The sequence below is a fragment of the Agelaius tricolor genome, unplaced genomic scaffold (genome assembly GCF_023055355.1).
Source record: "Agelaius tricolor isolate 1412-34295 unplaced genomic scaffold, bAgeTri1.0.p SCAF_27, whole genome shotgun sequence".
In the NCBI taxonomy this organism is placed as follows: Eukaryota; Metazoa; Chordata; class Aves; order Passeriformes; family Icteridae; genus Agelaius; species Agelaius tricolor.
The window spans coordinates 10,485,008-10,509,058 of NW_027269287.1; the positions used below are offsets into that span (position 1 = coordinate 10,485,008).

General features: G+C 41.8%; 1 protein-coding gene across 2 annotated transcripts in view; it reads right to left on the reverse strand.

Moving 5' to 3' along the window:
• The window catches only part of MAMDC2 (MAM domain containing 2), a 60,782-nt gene extending 41,813 nt beyond the window's left edge, over nucleotides 1-18,969 (reverse strand). For both annotated transcript variants that reach the window (XM_071448602.1, XM_071448603.1), the window contains exons 1-2: nucleotides 18,833-18,969; nucleotides 18,591-18,704 (exon numbers count right to left, since the gene is read on the reverse strand). In XM_071448602.1, the coding sequence (XP_071304703.1) occupies nucleotides 18,591-18,704; nucleotides 18,833-18,863 (145 nt within the window). In that variant the 5' untranslated portion in view covers nucleotides 18,864-18,969. The remainder of the gene's footprint in view (nucleotides 1-18,590; nucleotides 18,705-18,832) is intronic.
• Between the last annotated feature and the right edge of the window lie 5,082 nt (nucleotides 18,970-24,051).

The window sequence follows — 24,051 nt, forward strand, 5'->3', positions numbered from 1 at the left end:
TAATGGTCCTGGGAGGGAGAGGGCAAGTAAGCTTTCGAGTTGGCATGAGCAAGGAACAAGTCTGCCCATCATGACTTGGCTTTGGTTCATGACTGACTAGGGTCACAGCATGCATGGGAGGTCCTGGACCAGGTTTTCCCTTGGGGAAGCAAAAAAACCTCAGCTGGTGGCCTTCTGGAGTGCATCTGCAAGCCATGTGGATGCACTAAATGCATGACTATAAAAGCTAAACCTTTCTACTGCCTGGATCTGCTCTCTCAGCATCTGCCAAACACTTGGCCTACTGCATTACCCTGGAAAACCCCTCATCTGCCTAAACACTTGTCTGTCTCTCCCAGCTACATCAGATCAACTAAAATGGAACCTCTGTCCACAAGCCTTGTCTCTCCAAGGGAAACTATAGATCCCTTGCCTCTCCAAGGGAAACTATAGGTAGTAGAAATTCCATTTATTCTGATACCCAGCCAGACCCCTGGTCCTACACAGATGGAAAAAAAAAAAAAAACAACTTGAAATACATATTTGGTTTCACTAACATCAGAAGTTGAACTCCCATGAGTTCAGTTTCCTGCTTTATATAAGCTTAGTGGTTTCATATTCTTTTTTATACCAGAATCATTGGGATCACTGGCAGGCTCATGGTGGGCTGATCAATGATCTCACATCATAAAATGCAAACAAAGCTGCAGACAGGTGAGGCACATATTTATATACATGAGCTGAAACAGCTGGCTATAGAAAGAGCTTACAGGTGAGCTAATCAGATCCTGATGAGTGTGGGCAGTAGCCTGGTCACAGGTCACCTGAGGGAACCGGCTTAGCCACACCATCCTTTTCCAAAATCTGCTGGAGATCACTGTCTTCCAATGAGTCTATCACTGGCTGCTGTTGGGCAGCCCCTTATTTCCTGCTCTACTCATTTGGTGGCCACTCTTGAGAAACTGACCCTAAGCAAGAAAGCAGCTGCAGTGACTCATCTTCTGCCCCAGCAAGCTGCATCCTGGACCAGGTGCATGCAATGGTGAAAATTCAACATGCACAATCACAAAACCTTCAGTCAAGGAACACATCTACTGATGCTGAACATCACAACCACCAGGCCATGGCTAACATTTCCTGGAGTTCTGCACAATTGCATGCATCAAATAACTATTTCAAAGACTGGCTTGAGTTTATTAGGGATGCTTCTAGGCTTGCAGTCCTGTACATCATTTCTGCTTGGCAGAGGCTAGTAGCCACTGAAAGTGTGTATGAGATGTACAGACAGACTGAGCCAGAATCCACAAAACTGGAGAAGGGTTTATCAAAATAGTCCCAAAATATATAACTCTAATCTCTAGAACAGTGGTGAATTTACTGATGGTCTCAATATCCATAAAATTCACAAAGTATTCTACAGGATGCTCTGGGCCTCTGTGGGGAGGGGCTGATGTCCTAGGATTCTCTCCCCTGTCCCTAAGTAGTCACAGTCCCTAGAACCATTGGAAGATGATTCAGTCATGGAGCTTCTGCTCCAAGCAGGATAATTGAACTATCCAAAACTATTAAGGATCACTTAGTATCAAAAGCAAAAGACAACTCCTTGAGCATACTCTGATATAAGGAACAGAAAGAGATAGATGCTAGTCAATGCTATGAATGTTTAGTCATTTAGGAGATTTAGGAAGCAGTAATTGGCTTTCTACGGCATATCTAACTGTTGATTATAAGCAATTGAGGTTTGATATATTTTAGCTTCCCTAGGTTTTTTTTAAATTAAAATAGCTAGTCAAACCCTTCTTTGTCCAACTCAGTGAACCACCTAACACATCTAAATTCACCTCAGACCATCAGATGTCACCAGGCACAGGGCTCTGCCATCTGTCTGTCCCAGTCCAGTCTTCACACATCTGTCACATTGTGATGGCCTCTCTGCTTCCCCTTCTAGGCAACAGTCAACAAATGAATTCCTACAGGCATCCCCTTCAAGTACTCCCCAGCTGCCCTGGGACGTTTGTCACCACAGATGCTAAGACTTTATTGGTAACAAATGCCTCAAATATTTCCATTTTTTTTTTCCTAGATTACTTTTGAAGTGAAAACCTCATGAGAATGTTGGTGAATTTTAGTACTTTCTGCAACGCCATTCCAGTGAATATCCAGTATTATCCTTGGGTAATTACTCACAAAGGAATTCAGCAAACCCCACTTGAGCTATAAGACACATTTATCAAGACTGAAGTAAAACCTGAGATATAAATGAGTCATTGAAAAAAATCTATCAATCTGACCCTGCCAGTTCATGAAACTCTTTTCTTCAAGATGTCCTCACTGACTCCTGTTTCACAGTCAAAGTCAAAGCTTGTCAAAACTTTCCAAAGTAATTGAGTTTATAGCCTCTTATTAGATATTTTTATTATTATGTTAGTATTATTCCCCCTAAGGGATCACTAAGGCTATTAGGATTTATTCCACTTATTTTATATCCTAAATAGCCTAGAGAGGAGGAGGCTGAGGGAAGGACTTATTGTGCTCTTCAACATCCTCACGAGGGGAAGTGGAAGGGCAGACACTGGTCTCTGCACTCTTGAGACCAGTGAGAGGACTCAAGAAAACAGTGTGAAGCTGTGTCAGGGGAGGTTTAGGCTGGATATCAGCAAAAGGTTCTTCACCCTGAGGGTGGCTGGGCACTGAAACAGGGTCCCCAGGGAAGTGGTCCCAGCACCAAGCCTGACAGAGTTTGGACAATGCTCTCAGGCACATGGTGTGATTCCTGGGGTGTCCTAAGCAGGGTCAGGAGTTGGACTCGATGATCTGGATGGGACCCCTCCAACTCAGCATATTCTGTGATTCTGTGACCCTAGGGTGATCAAATAGACATCAATGAAGTTTATGTAAATCCATAAAACACTGTTTAAATTAACTTACACTCAGTGTGCTAAATCTCACTGGGCACTTAGCACTACCCCAAAGGACTAGTTCCCTTGCAAATGTACACCCTACATTTGAGTATTGCTCACAATGCAGTTAAAGAACCCCAAAATGTGCCAGCAGATCTGACCTCACCTCCTCCCAGCTGGCTGCTAGTAAGTACCCAAGAATGGTCTCAGATGGATGCCCAGGTATGAATAAAGTGTAGAATACTACACTACAAAATGTGTGACACTACCCTCCTGTTGCCTCCTAGCTCCTGCTGCCATTTTTCGGCATGCCTGTGCTGGCTGTGGTATCAACTGTATGAACACTCAAGCCTAACTGAGCAGCATGTGCCTCACATTTATTCTGAATAAAAACAAACTATGCAGAAAATAAACACTGCAGAAATAACTTTTCTCTATCTGCCAAGCTTTGTGTGGTCTTTCTAAAAACAGTCCTTAGTCCATGTCTTCTGAGAATGCTTTTTAGTGTCATATTTGCCATGAAGTATAACTCATAAGTTGAGACATGGCAAATGCTGCAAGGCTTGAAGGTGTTACCAAAGTTCACACAGCATCAACAAACACATTCAGTGCCGATCCCAAACACATGTTCTCTGTGTCTGCAGCTTCCCCAGGAAGAGCAAATTCTCCGCTGCCAAAGTATTTTCTGCAAACACGCGTCCCTGGAGGGGAAATGGTAGCCAGGAGCTCGCACTGGGCGCATGTGAGTGCTCCCATACGCTGCTCACAGCACTGACAGGAGTGCTGGCATGTCTGGCTGGTCGCTGGCAGGGCCTCACTGCTTTGCTTCTAGTGAAGCAATTCAAGAAACAGATTTTCAAGCTTGTCCCTGCAGCTGATCCCACCACCTTCGCCTGTTACCCTGCAGAGCCAGAAATTTCTGCTGCTTGCAGAGAAAGCTCATTGTTTACTGAAGAAATCTGCAGGTGTGCTCATCACACACAGAAATAAATTTTGAAATTTCAAAATTTATTTACAAAATACAAAACACAGAAGTATCAATGGACATCTCTGGGACTACAGAGAAAATTAACTTCTTACTAAATGTTAATGAGCAATTAGACTGTTAATTAGACTAACTGGACAACAGTTATTTTGGGTTCAAATTTCATATACAGGCTGCTCAACTCTTTAAAATAAAAAGGTGTAGTGATGTCTTTTCCAGCCTCTGCTCCAAGCTACAGACTCAAATAGCATCAACAGCTGCTTCACAACATACACACACACACACACACACAAACACACACACACGAGATTTGCCATGAAAGATGGTATCAGTACAACCTTCTGACATAGTCCCCAGCCTCTCCCTCTGCTGTGAAGCAGGAGAAAGCCCCACTTCCAGAGCACGCAGAGGGAAACTCCCAGAGCTGCTGCTTCTCCACACCTCAGAAGCTGAGAGTAAACTAGGCCACAAGAGAAGATGCTTGCCAAGTTTTATCCTGGAAAACAAGGGGAATATTTATAACCATTGGGAACGCAGAAAAGACAACTTTTCAATGCATGATACTGAAATACTGAGCCCTATAGCTGCAAAGTTCTGAGGAAGGAAAGGAAGCACAAGAGGTCACATACCAGTCTTCAAAACCCTGGTCTCTAAAGGTACCAAGAAGCTGATAGAAGCTGATCTAGTATGAAAAAATTATCTAAGGGAAAAAGTCTTCACATTCTGAACTTAGGAAAATGTAATGACACAAGAATGCTGCAAAGAAATTTGCTATATGCATTTTACTATTTCCATTTTAAAAAAATTATAATGGGGCGGGTCAATAAAATACAACCTTCAAGTAGGTAGCTAAATTTTCTGCAAGATTCATAGAGGCTCCTGATCAAAAGGAATGACAAAAATCAGAGGGTCTGCAAAAGCTTATCAAGTTTTGTTAGTAAATTGTACCCTTGCCAAGGAAATTGGTGTGTTTGTTCCTGACCGCTATATAAAAATAAAACAGTGGGTTTTGGATAAAGGCATAAGGTAAAAGAGAAGAAGGAGAGAAATGTTAATTAAAGAAGGAGAGAGAGAAAAAGAGAGGAAGGAAGAGAGAAAAAGATGTCACCAGTCCTGGCTCTAGTATTGAACCAGCTGGGGTGTCCAGGGTCCTGGAAGTGCCCAGGCATCTGGGCTTTGCAGAGCTACCTTTCTACAGCTAAGTTATCCCTGCCCTGGAGATAAGTTTCTTGCCTTCTATGTGAATCAGCTACCACACACGGTACATTCTTTTAGACCTTTATGGAAATAGTCCAGAGGGCTTTGATAGTTTTCGGTGGTCTTCATTTCCCCCTACAGTCCATATCCACTTCTTGTCCTCAATTCTGTGCCTGCACTGTACTGTGTTGTGCTTATCTCCACATTATTATTATTAAATATTATGCAGCTGTGCAATAAGCTGGTGAAATAGGAGAATAAAGCAGTAAGTATAGACTAGTTCATTGCAGTTGGTGTTTTAAAAGCAATTAATTTAATTAATCGCTTTAGATGAAAATTAAAAATATGTCGCAACTGGAGAAAAGAGCAAAAGCAATTATTTGGAGTATTACTTATATAATCGGTTTGATTTAATCTGATCAGGGAATCATTAATGAAGAATAAAAGTTTGGAACTGAACAACCCATCTCATGCTCATTTCTGATGCTCACTGAAGTTGTCACAGTAGTGGTCCATTCTCCCTCATAGTGGTCCATTCTCCCTCATAGCTTATGGCTCTTTGGTTGTGGATGCTTGCAGACTGTTGCTGACATAAGACTATTGGTATTAGTTAGGGATGATGGGCAGCAGAATTGGTTGATAGAGGACTGACAGAGGTCTCGATATTTCATAATTTTTGTAATTCTCTCAGCTTTCTGGAAATAAATTGATTTATTGTTTGTCAACATGCTGATATAAGAAGTTGGCAGAAATAAAGTGATTGTAAAGCAGAGCCATGACTCCTGGTTAAATTTTGAAATTTCATGCTGCATATCAATTCCTTTTTGACCTGGATTCCTTCAGCAGCCTTTTCATCAGATATACTGTGGTCTACCTATCTGATGCATTCATGGCTTTGGACAATCTACCACTCCTAAGCTCTCCCCCATGCTTTTTCCTGCCACCTTCAGGCACCTCAGGGGACAAGAGTGACCACAGCAGCACTAATGGAAACTCTGCAGCAGATTCCCTGGGCACACCATGCAACCTGCTCAGAAACCTGTGCTTAAATGCACAGACCCCCTGGCCAGGTAAAGCCTGCAAACATCTCCCCAAAAGATTCATAGGCTGCCTTGTTCCATCAGGCTAGAGCAAAACATTCCTGTGAGGCCCCTTCTGTTGGCCACCCTTCCCTGCCAGGGGGTACACTGCAGTACAAAACAGCTCATACACACACTGTACAAAATCAGATGGTACAACCACTGAATTAGAAAAGACCTTATGAGGATGATTCAGCTACCACAGATGTCCAGCAGGCAACAATTCCATTTTCCAGCAAGTTTCAAAGATAAAGTAGGAGGTTTTGGCCTTTTCACAGAATTGTTTAAGTATTTTCAGTCTGTGGACTTCTGTTGAGACTTCTTACTGCTCTGGGCTTCAACTTTCTCACAGTGGACTAACCTGCAGGTCAACCATAGGCATAGCAATGAAACTTCCTTCTAGACGCATAGCTAACAGAAAACACAAAATGGTCTCTCTCAAAAAAAAACAAAAAAAACAAAAAACCAAAACCATCAGAAGACCAGCACAAAATCTAAGGAACCATGAAAAGATAACTTTTTTAACTAAAAGAAAAATATCTAGCTGACCCAGCACAGGAAAAGATTCTCATTCCTATGCTAATAAGGGATGATTGATCATGTAACCCTATTTTTGGCTTCAACATCCATCAGCTGTGAATTTATACTCACTTTATACTCACTCCAAATTTATATAAAAACAAACACTGATTACTGCTCTCAGGTTTTTACCTACATGTGGTAGTCCAAACTACACATACCACTCATCTTATTTCCATATAAGACAATTCACTGTGCAACGTTCTCTCTTCTTTTTCAAACAAACCACAGTTACTGCCCTAATAACTCTCCAGTTTGACACTCAGTTTAAAATAACAACTAGAAGTGGCTATATTTAGAAAACAATCTGGTATTGGTATAAAGCTTCTCATGTTTCCACTCAAGCACACAAGAATATCCTTGGCCAGGAAAGAAATTTCTCTGTAAAAGGTCTTGTAAGAATTCAAATGCAAAGCAATGACAGTATAGGAACTAGAAAAACTTCATTCATTTGAATTCCTCCTGCTTGTTAATGAACTTCAACTAAACTTCTGCAAAGCTCAGCTTAGATTAGCACTGCCTGGCTATATGGATGCATATTAAAAATGTTAAAGGTCACTCTACTTGAAATGCTATAAAACAACATCTTAAAATGAAGCATTTCTATAGCTAGATGTGAGTTCTCAAGGCTGTCTGTGAAGATGTGAATACTGACAGTGAGCACTGTGAAGCTCAATATTAAGCTGCAGATGCAAACATTAAGCAAACCTGTATAATGACACAAACTAGAAAATGCAGTTTATTCTGTACAGTGTCAGATTTTATAGTTGCTTGTGCCCACATTAGCATGTTGCTAAGGCCTACCTCTAAGTGAAGAAAATATCTAATATATCCAGTTTTCTTAAAACATTTATTGCTGCTATATTTGTTAGCTTTTGAAATCCAGGCAGCAGAATAGTTGCATTTGCAGTTTATGTTTGGGTATCTCTGTGTATTCTAGCATTCAAGGCAGACTTTACTTTCCTTAAGAGCTCAGGAATTGACATAATCAAAAAGTAGTTTACACAATGGAAAACCATATCCAAATTTGTTCTCAGCTAGGGGAGTAAACCAATCTGTAGCTCAAAGCCACAGAAGTACTAGAAGTTCCTCATTTTCTTGCAGCCTGTATTGAGTAAATTTTCTGAACTGAACAGTTAAGGATGACACCAAACTGTCAGGCTCTATAATGGAAAATTAATGACTATGGAGTAGAGGCAAAATATAACAACAATGGCATTACTCCAGTTCTCACTGTTGTACTACTGTAATCATACAGGACAAAACTGACACTTGGGTACACAAATATTATTCTCCTGGGATAAAAAATATCTCAGGAAGATTGTGAAGCATGAAGAAATGTGTCACCAGGTACCCAGTCTGCTGGTTCCATCTTGTGCCTAGATCCTGCAAATGACTGTGATTGTTTGCCACAAGTGTTTACATGTCTAAGGCAGAGAATATACCTTGCTGTACACCAGGCATCTGGCATTCAGGGGAAGGAGAGAAGATGGGATTTGCTAGGAGCAGACAAAAGCAATAAATACTGATAATGAACTGCAGGTCAGCTTGAAAATACATGGCCTGGGAGAATTAAGGACTCTTATTAACCAAATAGATGCGAGGGAGGGAGCAAAGACATCTACATCTGTTTCATCACCTGCCTGAACATAGTGATGAGCTGAAAGCAACTCAGAGTCAATATCCATTGATTCATCTGCTTCCCAGCTGGCTCCAGAAAACAATGATGCCAATTACCATCAACTCTCTCATATGGCCTAAAATGAACTCAATTCACTTTGGCCAAACAGCTGCAAAACTGTGGTCTCAGTCAAGGAGGTTCATGTGCAGAATGATCTGCCAAGAGTGATTAGATGGAGCACAACTATTTTGCTAAAACTTCCTCAGGATAACAACCATGTCTAAAACAGAACACACCAAAGGCAAGCTTTCAAAAGGAAATTACTAAAAAGGTAGGAAATTATAAAGAACAGATCCTGTCACAAAATGCATCAGAGCACTCTACACTTTAACCTATCTGCTTCCCATGAAATTCTGCAGCCATAAGCATTAGAAACATAAGCTACATGACAGTCAAGCTCCAAAGATACCAGTAAGCAGCAAGTATTCTGCTTACAACTAAGAGGTCATTCATCTAACAGGATCTACAACAAACTAATTTCTTCTCTTGCATGAGGGTGCAGAGATTTCATATATACATACATATAAATGGATCAGGCACCTACACATAGCATGTGACTATTCTGTTTAATTCTTAACTTTAAAAGGAACCAGAAATTCTAATGTTCTTCTCCTGTGCATGAAGATATCTCTGAAGGGCCACTGCAGTAGGGCTTTTTTAACTTTCAGTCAAAAATACGAAGATGCCGCAGAATCACAGAATAGTTAAGGAAGACACCACCAGAAATCATCTGTTCTGACCCTCCTGCTCAAGCAGGGCCACCTACAGCCAGTTGCTGAGGACCATGTCCAGACAACTTTTTAGTATCAACTGGAATAGAGACTCCACAGCCTCACAGCCACCCTCACAGTGAAAGAGTGCTTCCTATTGTTCAGAGAGAACATTCTGTGTTGCAGTGTGTGCAGTGTGGCTCTGGTCCTGTCACTGGCTACCACCAGAAAGAGCCTGGCTCTGTCCCCTTTGCACCCTCCCTTCAGTCCTTCTATTTATTTATAATATAAACTTTCCCCCTCAAGCCTTCTTTTCTCCAGACTGAACAGTCCTAGCGCTTGCAGACTTTTCTCACACGAGAAAAGGTGCTCCAGTCTCTTAATCATCTTCACAATCTTTCACTAGGCTCTCTCCGCTATGTCCATGTCTCTCCTGTACTGGGAAGGCCAGAACTGGATAGAACTCCAGACAGGGCTTCAGCAGTGCTGAACAGAGGGAAAGAGTCACTCTTGAGCTGCTGGCAACACTGCTCATGCAGCCCAGGACACCACGAGCTGCCCTTGCACAAGGACACATTGCTGGCTCGTGTCCAACCTCGTATCCACCAAAGCCTCCAGGGCCTTTTCTGCTGAGCAGTTCCTAACTAGGCCACAATATAAAAAACATGGAATGTTTTCCCAAAAGACCCTCAGTGCTCACGGATCTTGCAGTATCCATAAAGATTTTAAGTCAGAAGTGACTTTGCCTTACAGGTACCTATAACTCCATGAGCCTAGCTGGATTCTTATAGCCAGGGACCAACCTTATCATCTAACCCTGGAATGAACAGACGGATGTTAAGTGGTGTTTGCTGCATTCCACAGTTCTCTAACCCAGAGAAAGCACTCATCCTACCTGCTGACTCCAGCCTTTTTCAAGGGCCTTCTCAAGTCATATTCATGGTAATTTCTGAAAAGCAAAAAACCATGTTCCAGGCTGGAATAAACAATGTTTAGCAAATGTGAAAGAGGCTGGCTGGCAAAAGGAGTCATCTTTTCATTGCCAGATCTACAAATGAATTATTAAGTTCATTGGACAATTAAGGTTCCCCATCTTATGTATCCGCTGAGGATTTCTACAGCAAGGGGAAAGTGCTTTTTGGAACACTTAAAAATTTTACCGAAGTGTTTACAGAGTAAATCTAAATTTTGTTTAGTGCCTTAGAACATGATCTTTAATGTTATTACTAGAAAACAGAGAAATCTCCTTATTCACAGGTATGATCAGGTATAATTGTCTGGCTTCCTTACTCTCCAGTGTAAAATTTTGCCACAAATGCATTAGCATTTCCCTAGACTTCACTGCCACACAGAAGCCTGCTCCAATCTTTTTGAAGCATGAGAGACAGACAAGGCAACAGTCTCACAGTATTGATCAATTGTTAGTGATGTAACATCCAAAAAATAAGATCATCTGAAAAATGGATAATTACCTCATTTAATAGCTTTGTATCTCAATATGGTTTTGTATACAACAGCTGTAAACTGCCCTTCCATTACTGTAGTTCTTTATGCATTTTTAATATCAAATACATTTTGTGGGCTAGGAAATTTGAAGAAACTTGGCACATCACAACAGTGCCTCTTAAAACATTTTAACAGTTTGCTAATTGAAAACTGTGAAGACTCTGTTTCCTAAAAGACTTTGGCTAATGTTTCAAATGGAAATCTAATTACCATGATTCATGGTTATTTTCATACTAGACTTACAAGGTTTTCAGAACAGAGAGAAGCGCTAGTGACATGTAGCTCATACTTGATCAGAGAATATATCTATTTAAAACAGCATTCAAAGTACACCAACACAATTACTCACACTTGTAGAGTAGTCTCAAATACTGATCTTGAGCCACATTTGGCAAAGGAAAATGTGTTGGAGGAAAGAAACAGCCATATAGTGTAGAACACACTGTTAATCAAAGACCACTATACCATTACGTAAAATTGTAGGAATCTTTGGCTTGATTGTGCTGTGAAGGAGGACTACAATAATCACACGTTAATCTCCGGCTGTCTGGAGACACAGTCAAGGATGGGGCAAAAGAGGCTTACTTTTTTCATTGGGAGCAATAAAACTCTTCAAATTATATAAAGCATTCTAAGCAATCAAAGCATTATATAAAATTACATGGATGACTGTGGCCTTTTATCTGGCCTTCTGTAGCATAACAACAAAAAAGTATTATTAAGACAGTGAAAACTCAAACATTAAAGGAAAATCTCTCCAATTTCTTAAGTATATTTTCATGAGATGTAACCACAGAAGATTTGGCCCTATTTGGTAAGTTTAATCAAGTAATTATAGCTTTGCTTGCATTGCTCTTGCACACAGTGGCTGGGGACAAAACATCTCAGAAAGTAACATCATGGGAGAGCTCCAAAAAAAGTGAACAAAACCAGCTAGCTGTAACTGGTTTGGACTTACTTTTTCAATAAGCTTCCAAATATTTCTACTGAATAGCATCCTATATAATAAGAATATTAGGGCATTTTCAGGCTGATTCTATTAAAGTTTTGAACAGTCTGGACCATGTGCAAGATGAACAAATCTTCTTTACTAGTAGAAGTGCTTCTGGAGTGTCTGTGATCATCCTTTCAGCACAAGTGCAAGCTTACTTTTCCTCACTACAGATCTTGACTCACACTGGATCTTGACCAAAATTTATAGTGAAAATTTCTTCCCTTCCCTCCAAAAAATGAACTGGCAAATGATTTGCTTTCTTCTTCTTTTTTCATAATTATTATGCATGTAGTGCAATAGGTGTAACAACCACAAAATGCTGCCTAACAGAATTTTATTGATGAAAAAGCTCATGCCATGCTGCATTTTGAAATTCCTGAAAGAAACTTAACATCAGTTCATTTGCATCTTCCATTCTTTTTCAGAAAGCTGAAAATATTTCTAGCAGTTTTCAGTGATTTGCATGTCTGTACTTGAATTTTAGGAAACTTCAACAACATCTGCAGGGCCAGGGGTTACATGCAAGTGACTTTTCTGACTGAGGTGATTTCACCTCCATCACAACTCCCAAATTCTCTTTTGCCCTCCTACAGTTTTTTCTTTCTTTCTTTTTTTAATTCAAGTGGCAAATTATCTATTTTCAGTACTTTTATGCAAAACAAAGTCCAGCCTACTGTCAGAAGTGCAAGGTATATTCAGTAAACATTAATTTTCTGAGAGCCATCCTCCCTCTCTTGTGGCCAGATTCCATGGCTCAGTGCAAAATGCACTACAGCAGTTGTTGACTCTGTAAGTGCTGAATCAGTAACAGCTGTATGTGAAAATACACTTATAAGAATGTTACTATTCTGTGGAGAAGAGGAATGCTTTGAAACTCATCTCTCATGTAGTGACTCACTGACAACAAATTAAGCTTTGTTTGTTCCCCTGCGGCAAATGGAAAGGCCAGACTTATCACAAGTGTCATCATGCATAGGCAACTGCTGCTGAAGCTCTTCATGGACATAAAGTGCCCTTGGCTGTCTTTTTTTTCGCACAAGACCTGCCTCTGAAGATGGGGAAAAAATACACTAATAACAGTAATGTGGGCATAGCTCAATAAAAATGCTAATACCCAGGAGCTTAGGATGGAAGTTTTACCTGGGCAAGCAAAATGTAAGATTCTGGGATCTGGGATTAGCAAGAAAAGGGATAGGCTGGAGCAAGATTGAATGCTCCTCACACATGGTACCACTATTAAACTGCCAGTGACAGCCTGAACAGGAAAATAGTATGAAGAAAGGAGTTGCTAACACCAGAGTGGTGGCTGAGTAGTCAAAGTTAAGTGTACAGGAGAAATGGTACCAGAAGTAAAGGAAAACAAGAAGAACACGAGAGTCTAAGTGTAAAAGAAGTTTTTTTCTTTCCCCGCTCTTCAGTAAGGACAGCTGTCTCTCTAAATTCAATTACTTTGGCCAGGAACACCAACATTTTAATTATCAGATCAAGGCAAAACAGACCCTATGCCAATCTAAGGGCTGCTACCCTCCATCAAACAGCACTCAGTGCAGAGATGCTGTGGCTACAGGTTTGGAAATCCCAAACCAATAAGCTTCTGTGGCAGGGTGAATTCAACTGAGAACTTGCCAGCAAACAAGCTCTGGGGTATGCCAGCCTGGTTCTGCTGCAGCTAGGTACAAGCTGGTGCAAGTCTCCTTGACTCCCAAGTACACAGTGATCTCACAACAAACACGTGAGACCACTTGTCTTGTACAAGAGTTGTACAAAGCCAGCAATGTCACAAGTTTTTTTTACATTTTCAAATTATGTACTTCCCAACATACAGGAAAGTACTGCAGATAGATGGAAAGAAAACTAAGCCTTCAAATGTGCTAATTTATTTGCCAATAGGTTTGTAACGAAGCATGGCAGAGCACAGATCAGACATGAACTGTGTTTGCTGTGCCACAAAATCTAGGATTGCCAATTATCACCTGCTTCATTACTCTGCATATTACAACCACATGATGTGACATTCAAGATCAGAGAGCTCAGATCAAAAGAGGTCAATTTTAAGTCATATGGCACAGCTGTAAATACAAGCTATTTAAATGGTATGCAGACAATGTTTAGATTTGAGATTCCTTATGCTGCTGCTCTCACGCCTGACTTATCTGATGGCCTGCAATAGCTGTCCTGCCTCTTGAAATTATTTTCAAAAAAATTTTAAGTGTAGCTATGTGATAAATCTGTTACAAAAGACAAACTTCAGTTTCCTGAAGCTACTGTTATTGATGTTGCTTGCTTTCTATAAATTGTTACCTGGTGCACTGTTTGGAGTGCACCACAGAAGCAGCATCTTGGAATAATGAGGCAAAAATAGGCATATGCTTTAAGAATAAGAAAAAATGGCCATATTTGTATGTAATGTAATCCATTACATCACTCTTCTGAGTGAAATCTATCTCTTTTCCTTCAAAATACTGCAGAAAGAAAAAACATTATTAAACCCCTGAAATGTGGGCTATTAAAATGTAGCCTTGGCGACATGAGATATGAAGAAATACACACTTCCAGAATTTCTGAAGAAAAGGAACACACACAAAATAGGTATTTGAAGCTGTCAATTGTCCTATGAGAGCCAGGTCCATTCAGCTGTATCAACTACCAGTGACAGCTTTAGTGTTTCAGTGCCACAAAACTCATTAGGAACATGAAACAATGATCTCTTGCTTTTTGGAGCACATTGCCAATAAAAACTCATTCTTCCTTATAGGTTGCTGTCATAATAGACAAGTTTCTTATCTAGTGCTTAAATCCAGGCAAGCAGATGCAGCATAGCAAACTCCATTAGGGCAGAGTTAAGCTCAAAGCCAAAATCCACATTATTTTTAGCAGTATTAAACCAGGCTCTGTTAGAGTGAAGGGCAATTGAAAATAAAACATACCCACAGTTCACACAAAGTGCTGTACAGATATTCTAAGCAAAAATGTAAATATTGCCCAGAGTCACAGAAAAGACATGCCACTGTTATTGTGTTTAATGAAATTTATCTCTAATAATGTTTGTGAGCAGGATGTTCTTACCATCAGGTTATGGCGAGCTCTGTGCTGGCCATGGCTAAGCATAAGGTTTGGCAAAAAATGCCCAAACCTAACACTTTAGAATGCCTACAATTGAACCAAGGCTGTATTTCCTACTGCTGTTTCAAGTGGGTCTGCATGGTTTTATTAATTACTCTGCTGAGGATTACTGCCTATTACACACAACATCTTCCTTTGTTTCAAAGACCATTTTGGATTTCCACAGCATGTCTGTCATCTAAAATACTTGCTCAATTTGGTTAAAGAAAATCTCAATATTTTTTGATGAATCTTACCCTATGCAGTTTGACAGCATGTATTAGAATTAACTGGTATTTCTCTTGCAAACACATATGCTCCTGACAAAAAAGTGAATTCTTTTGAAAATTAGCCAGTTTGCATCTGCAAAGCTCTATGCCCCAAAATAACTGGATATGAACTCATGCTCCATACACCTGCAGGTGTTAATAGAACCAGCATGGTGTTCAAGCTTCTCAACTATCTCTAACTACTGCAATAGTGATGAATATAGATTCCTAAATTTCCTATCCATTGGTTGAGTCCAAGAGTTTAATCTTTGTCTTGTATTCTGAACTTAAAGTAAAATTATCTGTTCAAAGGCATCATGAATGCAGTAACATTTCTGCGGGCATGCCTACACCACTGAAATGAAAATGGACCATTGTCCCCTCTGTTTATGCATAGCAGAACCTCACAAGGCTTTCAGATCTTATCACTGGTAACATACAAATTGATCTGTTGCTCATTTCAGAAGCAGGATGACATAATGATGATCTCTTCCTGAGCAACAATTTTTCAATGTTTCTTGTGTAGTTGGTATCCTACAAACACCCAAAGCAGAACAGCAGAACATGTTGCATGGAATTTCCCATGCTACACTGAAAACAGAACTGGCTCCTTAGGGAACACACTGCCTCAAGCCTGCTGCTGTATTTAACCAGCCTGGGCCATGACCTCAGTTGGGTGTGCTTCCCAAACCACCCCAAGGCTCACTAGAAATTTATATCCACTTTATATCCAGCTTTTTCTGTATGTTACATTTTCCCTTGCATGGTGTTTGTCTGCTAAAATCATCATAGTTCTAAAAGGCAAACACTGAGCTAGCCAGTCACTGAAAAAGCTGACAGTTAAAAAAAGCACCTTGATATGCTTGCAGGTCCTATTCCTGAATTCAGAGTCATGTGAGAGAGCTTGAGGCTTACAGAGGGGTTCACTGAAGCAGAGGTTTTATGGGAGCACAGTTCGACTGGACAGATGCCTGAATTGTTTCCTTTATAGCTGTCCCTACAAACAGCCACTTCACCAGGGCCTGGTTTGCCAGTCTTGAGTAAAGCATTTAGCAGTGAAACAGCTATCCTTTGTAGCACTGAGTATTTTCTTTTGATTTGCACTTGATTAAAATAGGCCCTAAAATGCCAGTTACAGGTATCAAAACTTTAAAAATTAATTTTTTTTCAATTATGAAAATTCTAAAATTAAACAAAAAAAATTATTGTATACTGGAACTACCAGAACACTGAAGAGAAACCAGAAACATTTAAAACAGCAGCTGAACCTTAGAAATACATTCACTTAAGTGGGGCTATGTAGCTGCAAACAAAAGCAAAACTTATACTTCCTTTCTGTGTGCCTGGCCCATCAGAAGATACTGGCTTCCCTGGCAACTGGGCAAAATACTTTCAAGTATGGAGTGGAAATTTCTGGGCATGGTTTTAGTTATATTTACATCACCTTGACAGTTTGGCACAAGACTACACTATTGAGACATTTATAAGATGCAAGAACTTGCACTGCAAGTCACATAATCCCTGTTAAAGACCCACTGAATGCAATTCTATTGCAAAAATAACATTTTAAAATAATAAAGCAACTTTGAAGCAATGCAAGGAGAAACTGAACAATTCAAAGCTAAGCTGTGTCTCCCGTTCTTAACCTCCTCTGTTGTCCCAGTAAATCACCACAGGCACATACACTGACCAGCAAATAAAAGGACACAGAGCTGCCAAAAGGGGCATGGTTTTATAAGACAAAAGAATGAAAGAGCGTCTAAGGAAGATTAGTTTTGCACACCTGCTGTGTAGATTAGAATGGATTATTTTCAGCTAGATTTAGCTGTGATTCTATGAATGTATTTCTGAGGAGACCAACAGAATACCTTGTGTGCCAAATGTTTGCACAGAATGTCTTGCTAGGATCAAATTACAGACTGCAGAAAAACTGTTTATAATGGAAATCCTGACAGAACTATGCCTATTACGAGAGCTGGTATACCACATATCCTCCCAGAGTACAACAGTTCAGTTATGTATCTTTGAAAATGAGATGTGCAATAACAGAAGCCATGCAGCTGCTGGTCTATTTGTTTGTAAAGAAAGATCAAACTATAGTAACAAAAATTGTGTTCTGTGCACCAAAAAAAGCAGGCTGCTGCTGACCCAAACCCCTGGTCAAAGGTCCTTCTATCCTGAAACACTGTAGTGTGGATATGCACAACATGATACACATCCACTTCTGCAGGTTTTGCTCCCAGCAGCTCCCAGTCCCTTAGAGCTGAATCAATACCACTATGATGTGGCTGCCTGTAAATCACAAGGAGGAAGTAAATGCTGCTTTGCAGACAGATAGACTAGGAGGGCATGGTGTTGGGAGGCATAGCTGGGACAGCAAAGATGGTAACTAAATTTCTACTAATACAGGAAATTTCAAAAATACAGGAAAATTAATGTATATTTAAATAAATAAATAAACTAAGAAATATATATCAAATAAGAGAAAAAGCACATATTTCAATTATTACATCCTTGCAGGCTTTTCTGAGTTAGGGTTTTTTGTACATTCTCAAAGCCTACTGAGTAATCTAAAAAGTAACAATGAAGGTGACTTATTTTGCATAGGTGAGAACTGGGTATGAATCAGGGGAAAAAATAGTTTTTCTCAACTGAGAGACAAGTGGAATACAAAACTGGACCAGCCAGTTTTGAATGGAGCACTGATTAATGGTTTCTGAGAAGCTGTCTATCTCTTTGTATCTGTACTCACTTCTTCATTATTCTTGGCATGTGTTTTTGGGCTTAAAAACTTTAAAAACACATAGTCTCTCTTTCTGTGTGAACACAGCTTTCACTTCATGAACAATTTGGTGAACACATAATCAAAACTAAATTATTTGATTACCCAGTTACAACCATGCTCTGTATATTTTTGTTTAGTCTTTTGTTCATGTAGATTCAGTCAAAAACTGCAGCCCACACTGAAAACTTACCAAGTAGTCAGAGCTGCATGGACACTGTGCAGTGACTGATTATTCTTTTCAACAGCATTTAGTCTTGTAAAGCCTAGTACAACTTACTGAAAGACTTCACTTTTTCTGTTGAACTGGACATATTATAAAGCGGAGAAAAGTCTTAATTGAACATGTCGCAAAGATACTCTTGCCAAAGACTGTCTCTTGCCCTGGAAATGCATCCACTTTTGGAGTAGAACCCAAAATACATTAAGAAAGAAAATAATGCATAAGGAACGCATAAGGAAAATAATGCATAAGGAATGGGACCGATGTAACTGGTCTTTTTAGAAAGAGGTCTTGATAAAAGACACCTTTTCCCAGCAAAACGTGAAAGACAGAGAAAGAAAGGAGACTTCTGAGGCATCCTGCAGAAACCTGCGGAGATACCTGTGCCGGGGGAGTGCAGACGCTTCCCCGCAGGGTCTGTCTGTTGTCAGGGGGGAGCACACCCGGCGGGAGGAACCCGACGGTGGCTGCTCCCCGCGGAACACCGGGCGGCCCCGCCGGCAGCAGCGGCACCGCGGGATGCGGCCGCCCCGCCGCGGGCTCGGGCAGCGCCGGGCGGGAGGGTGAGCAGGGGAGCTGTGCCCGGGAGCGGCAGCGCTCTCACCTTCGCCGTGCAGCGTCCAGGGCAGATGCGCGTAGTCCCACTGGTAGCCGCAGGCGCTGTCCTCGAAGGTGCACGACCCGGGCGAAAGCAAGGCCGCCGCGGCCAGCCGTAGAGCTGCAAGGACAAAACGAACCGCGGTCACGGCGCGCCCGGCCCGGGGGCCGCCGCCGCCGCCCCCGAGCAGCGCCGGGCGCGCCCCGGGCGGGCGGGCGGGAGGCGCCGCCGCCGCCGCTGCCGCTTACCGAGCGCGGCGAGCAGGCAGAGCCGCAGCATCTTCCGCGCGGGCGGCCCGGGGCGCGGAGTGCGGCGCGGAGAGCGGCCCTCGGCACCCCGGCGGGGCGCGGGCAGGGCAGCGGCCGGGCAGGCGGGGCAGGGACGGGGAGGGACCGCGGACAGCGCGGGTGGGCGGCCCGTCCCACTCCTGTCGCCGAGCGGGGTTGGCCCCCGACGGTGGCCCGGGGCCGGAGTGGCTGAGGCTGGAGTGCCCTCCAGAGTGGGGGTTGCCGCCTCCTCTCCGGGCAGCCTGCGGAAGAGTTTCACCCTACGCGCAGGGAAATGTGCTTTCGTACGTTTAAGTGTTTTTTCCCGCGTTTCAGCTTGTACGCAGTGCATCGCCCCCGTCGTTGTTTTACCATCACTGGGTACCACTCGAAGAGCTTGGCTCTGGCTGACGTGCTCCCTGTCAGGTGTTTGTGCACAACAGGAAGATTCCCACTCGAACACATCTGCAGAGGATGAAGGGGCTCCCACTGCGCCAGAGTTCCCGTGTTACCACAGCTTGCCTGTCTGTCCTTCCCTTCCACTAAACCTGACCTTCAGAGGACCATGGCAGGGTACCCTGGCACTTTTAGCTAAGAATGGTCCAGCAGCTGCTGAGATGCTCCAAGGGCTGTAGTTCATCAGTTTACAGAACAACTCAGGACTGGACCACAAGAGACATCCAGTCCAAACTCTGTCCAAAGCAGAGCCAGCTTTGAGCTTGGACCAGGTTGCTCAGCTGGGGTTTGATAACCTCCAAGGCTGGTTAGGCTGGCTGGGCCTGGCTCCAGTCCTGGGCTGTTTTTGTGCGGAAGGTGTTTCTTCCTTTTGAATGCTCTGAATTTCCACTGCTTCAGCTGTGCTACTCCCTCTCGCTCTCCAGCCATGCACCACTGTGATGAGTCCTGACGCTGCATTTCCTCTGTCCCTCTCCTGTCCAGGACTGCTGTTGGATGTTGCCAAAGTTATCTCTCTTCCCAGCTGAACCCTCTCCTCACAGGACAGGGTCTCCAGGCCAACTACCTCAGTGGCCTTCTCTCACCTCACATCTAAAAGGGATTAAGATCACTTAATTTGTTGCATTGCAAATACAGAAATTCTGAATTATTTGTCTAATCAGAGCTGCAGACATAGCATACTTTTCAGATTTGACTGGTGGCACACAGTAGTATTTAAAATACAGACTTCCATTTTATTACCATACTTTAATATCAAAGCATTCAGTGAATAGGACCACCAGAGACCCGTTTTATTACTCTCCAGGACTATAAAAGGACTTCCAGCAGGAGGTGGATGTGTGTAAATTATTTTTAGGAAAGTGGTATTTATGTGTTAGATAAGTAACACCTTTTAATGAATATGTATGATTATGATGGATAAACCCCCTGTTGTAAAGTCTCACCTCATACACAGAATGAGAAGAGTTTGATCCTCTGTGTGTCCTGTGCAGATAAAGAATGCTTGCTTTCTAATCCTTCAAATTGAGTTAGAAAGTTTGTTCTGGCCAATTTCAGGATCTCCATTAATTAATTAGCTAAATTTCTCCAGTAGCTTTGACACATGCCTATTTTTACACAGATTGCATTTACTGCATTATCTAGAATACGCCACTTCTGAAAAAAAAAAATAGCCATTGGATGCTGATGATTCAGCAATATAAGCACTCATCAAGAACAGCTGAAGTGGCTCATGCCCTCAGTTTTTTCCTTGCTGGTTTCCAAGATGTTCCACCTCTTAGCAGAGATGGCTTAGCTTCACATGTCAGCCACCAAAGTTTACAGCACAATGTGTAAACTGGTTTTCAAACTGGCACCTGCAGCTTGCTGCAGCCTCTCAGGAGCCAAAGAAGTAGCAAGTGTGTGTGAATGAGATGACATTAAAATTCCTGAAACTGGTGTAAAACCTCAGTGGCCCACTACACTCTTTTCCAAGAACCGTATAGAAGACATTCTCCTTAATAATGAATTTGTAAAAGCATTTTGCCCCTTATTGACTCACGTTTCCTGAAATCTCACCCCATCCTTTCCTGCTGCTGATTTAATTAGGTTGTCCTCTTCATATCAGGGAGTAACATAATCAAGGCCATGCTAACCAGGCAACCTCAGAAGGGAAAACAAATGTCAGAAGCACCATTAATTCTTATATAGGAGTATTTGAGAGGTACAAAAGGCTTCTACAGATAGCTGAGTTTAGCTCCATAAGCACTTACCCAGTTTGTTCCTGACCAGGCAGGAAATGGGTAAGCCACATTTGTCCTTACTGCCTTTTGAGACAGGGAATGCAGAGATCTAGCATAAGGCAGGAGGCCAGTTACACCTCCTGTCTACTCCTATTTCTAAATGAGCTTGCTTTGAGTACAAAATTAATCCACAGGCTACCATTTGACTTTTATTAATTTGGCTCAATTTTTGCAGATTAACGGCAGCACCAGAGAAGGAGAACAGCAGCAACTAAAGTCTGAGCTTTTCCAAATTCTCTGCAGATTCTGTCCTCAATTCTACAGATACTGTCCTCTCCAGTGTTTCCTTTGAAACCCTGGAAAATACACTTAATAAAAAAACCTCTTTGCATGCCCAGGCGCATCCAAACTTTCCACTTGTTCTCCAACATTGGACACCAGTACTGTTCTCAGTTGGGAAAAGGATATCAGGACTGGAAAAGGAAATGAGTCTTGTAGTGTTCAAACTTTCAGTGTTCAAACTTCAGTCTTCTCATATACATGTGTTAATATTATTATTTTATGCTTTATATGTTTTAATGGAAATATAATCATGCATGACACTTTACAAGTGTACTTAGACAGAAGTCCTGTCATCTTTTCCTTTTTATATTTACCTTCAATAAGAAAAATACAAATAATTTGAGCCGAATTCATCTAATCTATCTTTGCTTTGGCATTTCCATATTTCTTATGTCCTTTGCCCATTGTGTCCTGTGATTCACAATTTCAGACAATTCTGATCTTGCCTATGAGCCAGTTTCTGCAGCTGCTGTCTTCTCCATTCTCTGTAAGTATGTCATGCTGTAGGAATACTTCCACTGGAAAGGTAGAAGGTACTAGCAGCCAGTGGCTGTGCTGGACATTTCTGCTCCCACATGGTTTACCATTAGAGGGTGGGGTAAGAGAAGAAATGTACCCATGGGATAAGCAGCAAAAACTCCTGGCAGTATTATTTCATTTTTCTGGTTACTATCACATGGTACTCTTAGGAGCAAACTGCAACTGCTGCAGATGGAGCACTTGGGAAAGCTCTCCTACTGCTGTCTCTGGCATGAGCCACGTGTTTACCAGCAAAGCAGGTACACCTATGTGCTTTTGGGGATGGCTCAGAGAGGAAATTAATTTACATTCTGTTGAACTGATTCTGTATAACACTTTGGAATACCCTGCTCTGCACAGCCCAACATAGTTTACTCCTAACAAAATGCATGTATTTGTCATGTTGTTTCAACTTATTGTGTCTTGATTCTGTGTATTTACTCTTCTGAGCACTGAAGTTGCATCTGCTAACTGATGTTCTGAAAACTACACATGGAGACCCATGGAGCTCTCCACTGCTTCTAGATTGCTGAGGGTGTGTGACTGATCTTAAGGAGCACATGACTTTGTGAATGGAAATTGCAATCAGGGCAGTGCTGCGTCACCTGCTGAAGCTCAGTGAAGGGAATTCTGCAGCAACTGAGCTTGGCAGGATTGGCTGCTGCTGAGGGCTGTGATACAGAGCCACAACAACAGACAGGAGGGGTTGATCTGTTTTAGATGCCAAGTCAGCATTTGCAGTATATAAGTATATATATGAGACACATGTATATCTGTAGGTAGTGCTGTACTTACAGAAAAGAGTTTAGTTAATGACTGAGCTGAGCAATCCTTAAAAAATATTCAATTATTCTGTAATATGTGGGGTTCTCATAGTAGGGAAAAGACCAGGAGGCCAGTCTCAGGGAGGTTAAAGCTGGGCATGAAGGCACTGCTCAGTAAAGCTGACTCTTTGTGAGCAGCAACAAAGAGACCTCAGGAACCCTCTCTTATATTAAAATAATCAGGCTACTTTTATAATTTCTATATTATTTTTTAGGACCTTACTTTACCTTTACAGACCTTGTTTAATTCCCTGTAAAGGAAAGCCAGCTGCTGGAACGAAGTGGGCTCTTGTTTTACAACATTGTGGTTTCGTGAAGAAGAGTAAAAGGAACAGTCAAGAATGACACCTGCATATGAAATTACTAAATGAGTTAAGTCCCAGTGATCTGTCATTTTGTTAAATCTCTGCTGGCACCAGCAAACTGCAACTTCCTCTTTCAAAAACCAAACAAAAAAAAGAGACACCGTTCAGGTGCCAGAGAAATAGCTTGCTACACAGTGCTCAGTCTAATAGCTAATGAATGTTTTGCAATTCTTCTCACATCTGAGTTCGATGATTTTTTTTTTTTTAAACCAGACAGTTAGCAGATTATTGGAAATGGTTGATTCATCACCCCTGGAGGAATTTAAAAGATACGTAGCTGTAGCACTTAGGGACATGGTTTAGTCAAGGACCTGGCAGTGTTAGGTTAGTTGGTTGGATGATCTTAAAGGTGTTTTCCAACCCCAACCATTCTATTATTCTGTGGTTCTGTGGCTGAACTGTGCAGTATCTAAACATTGACTACAAGGCTGAGAATGGGCCTGCTGGCCAGATAATGGCCCCTGAAGGCCACTGGATATTGCTTTTAGCTACAAATTCTGTCCTTTTCTGTCAGTGGAGGGTGCTCAAGTCACTGATTTTGCAGTTGGTATAAGTGATCAGGAATGTCACAAGAATACTGAAGCTTGATCCATCCTAGGGAATGCAGCTCTACAAGAGTCTCTTCTATAGCTTCACACTTCAGGCTGGTCAGCCTTGTGGAGGAAAGGAAGCCAGTAGGTAGGAGCTGGAGTAGCACCATCCTTGTCAAAGCAGGAGAGCCAAAGTGAGAGGAGCAATCTCACAGCCATGAGAACTACAGAGGAAAAAAGTAGTAGTAAAAAGTAGCCTTTCCACATGCATCCATGTAAAGGAGTTTCTTGTATTAAGTCCAAGCTACAGCACCTTGCTTCACTAGCAAGAGACAGGAACCACCACAAGTGAAGACCTCTCAAGGCAAAGCTGAGCGCTAGATTTCCCCAGATACTCTGCTAAGGAGTATCTGAGCAGTTAGGAAATGAACTTGGGAAGAAGAA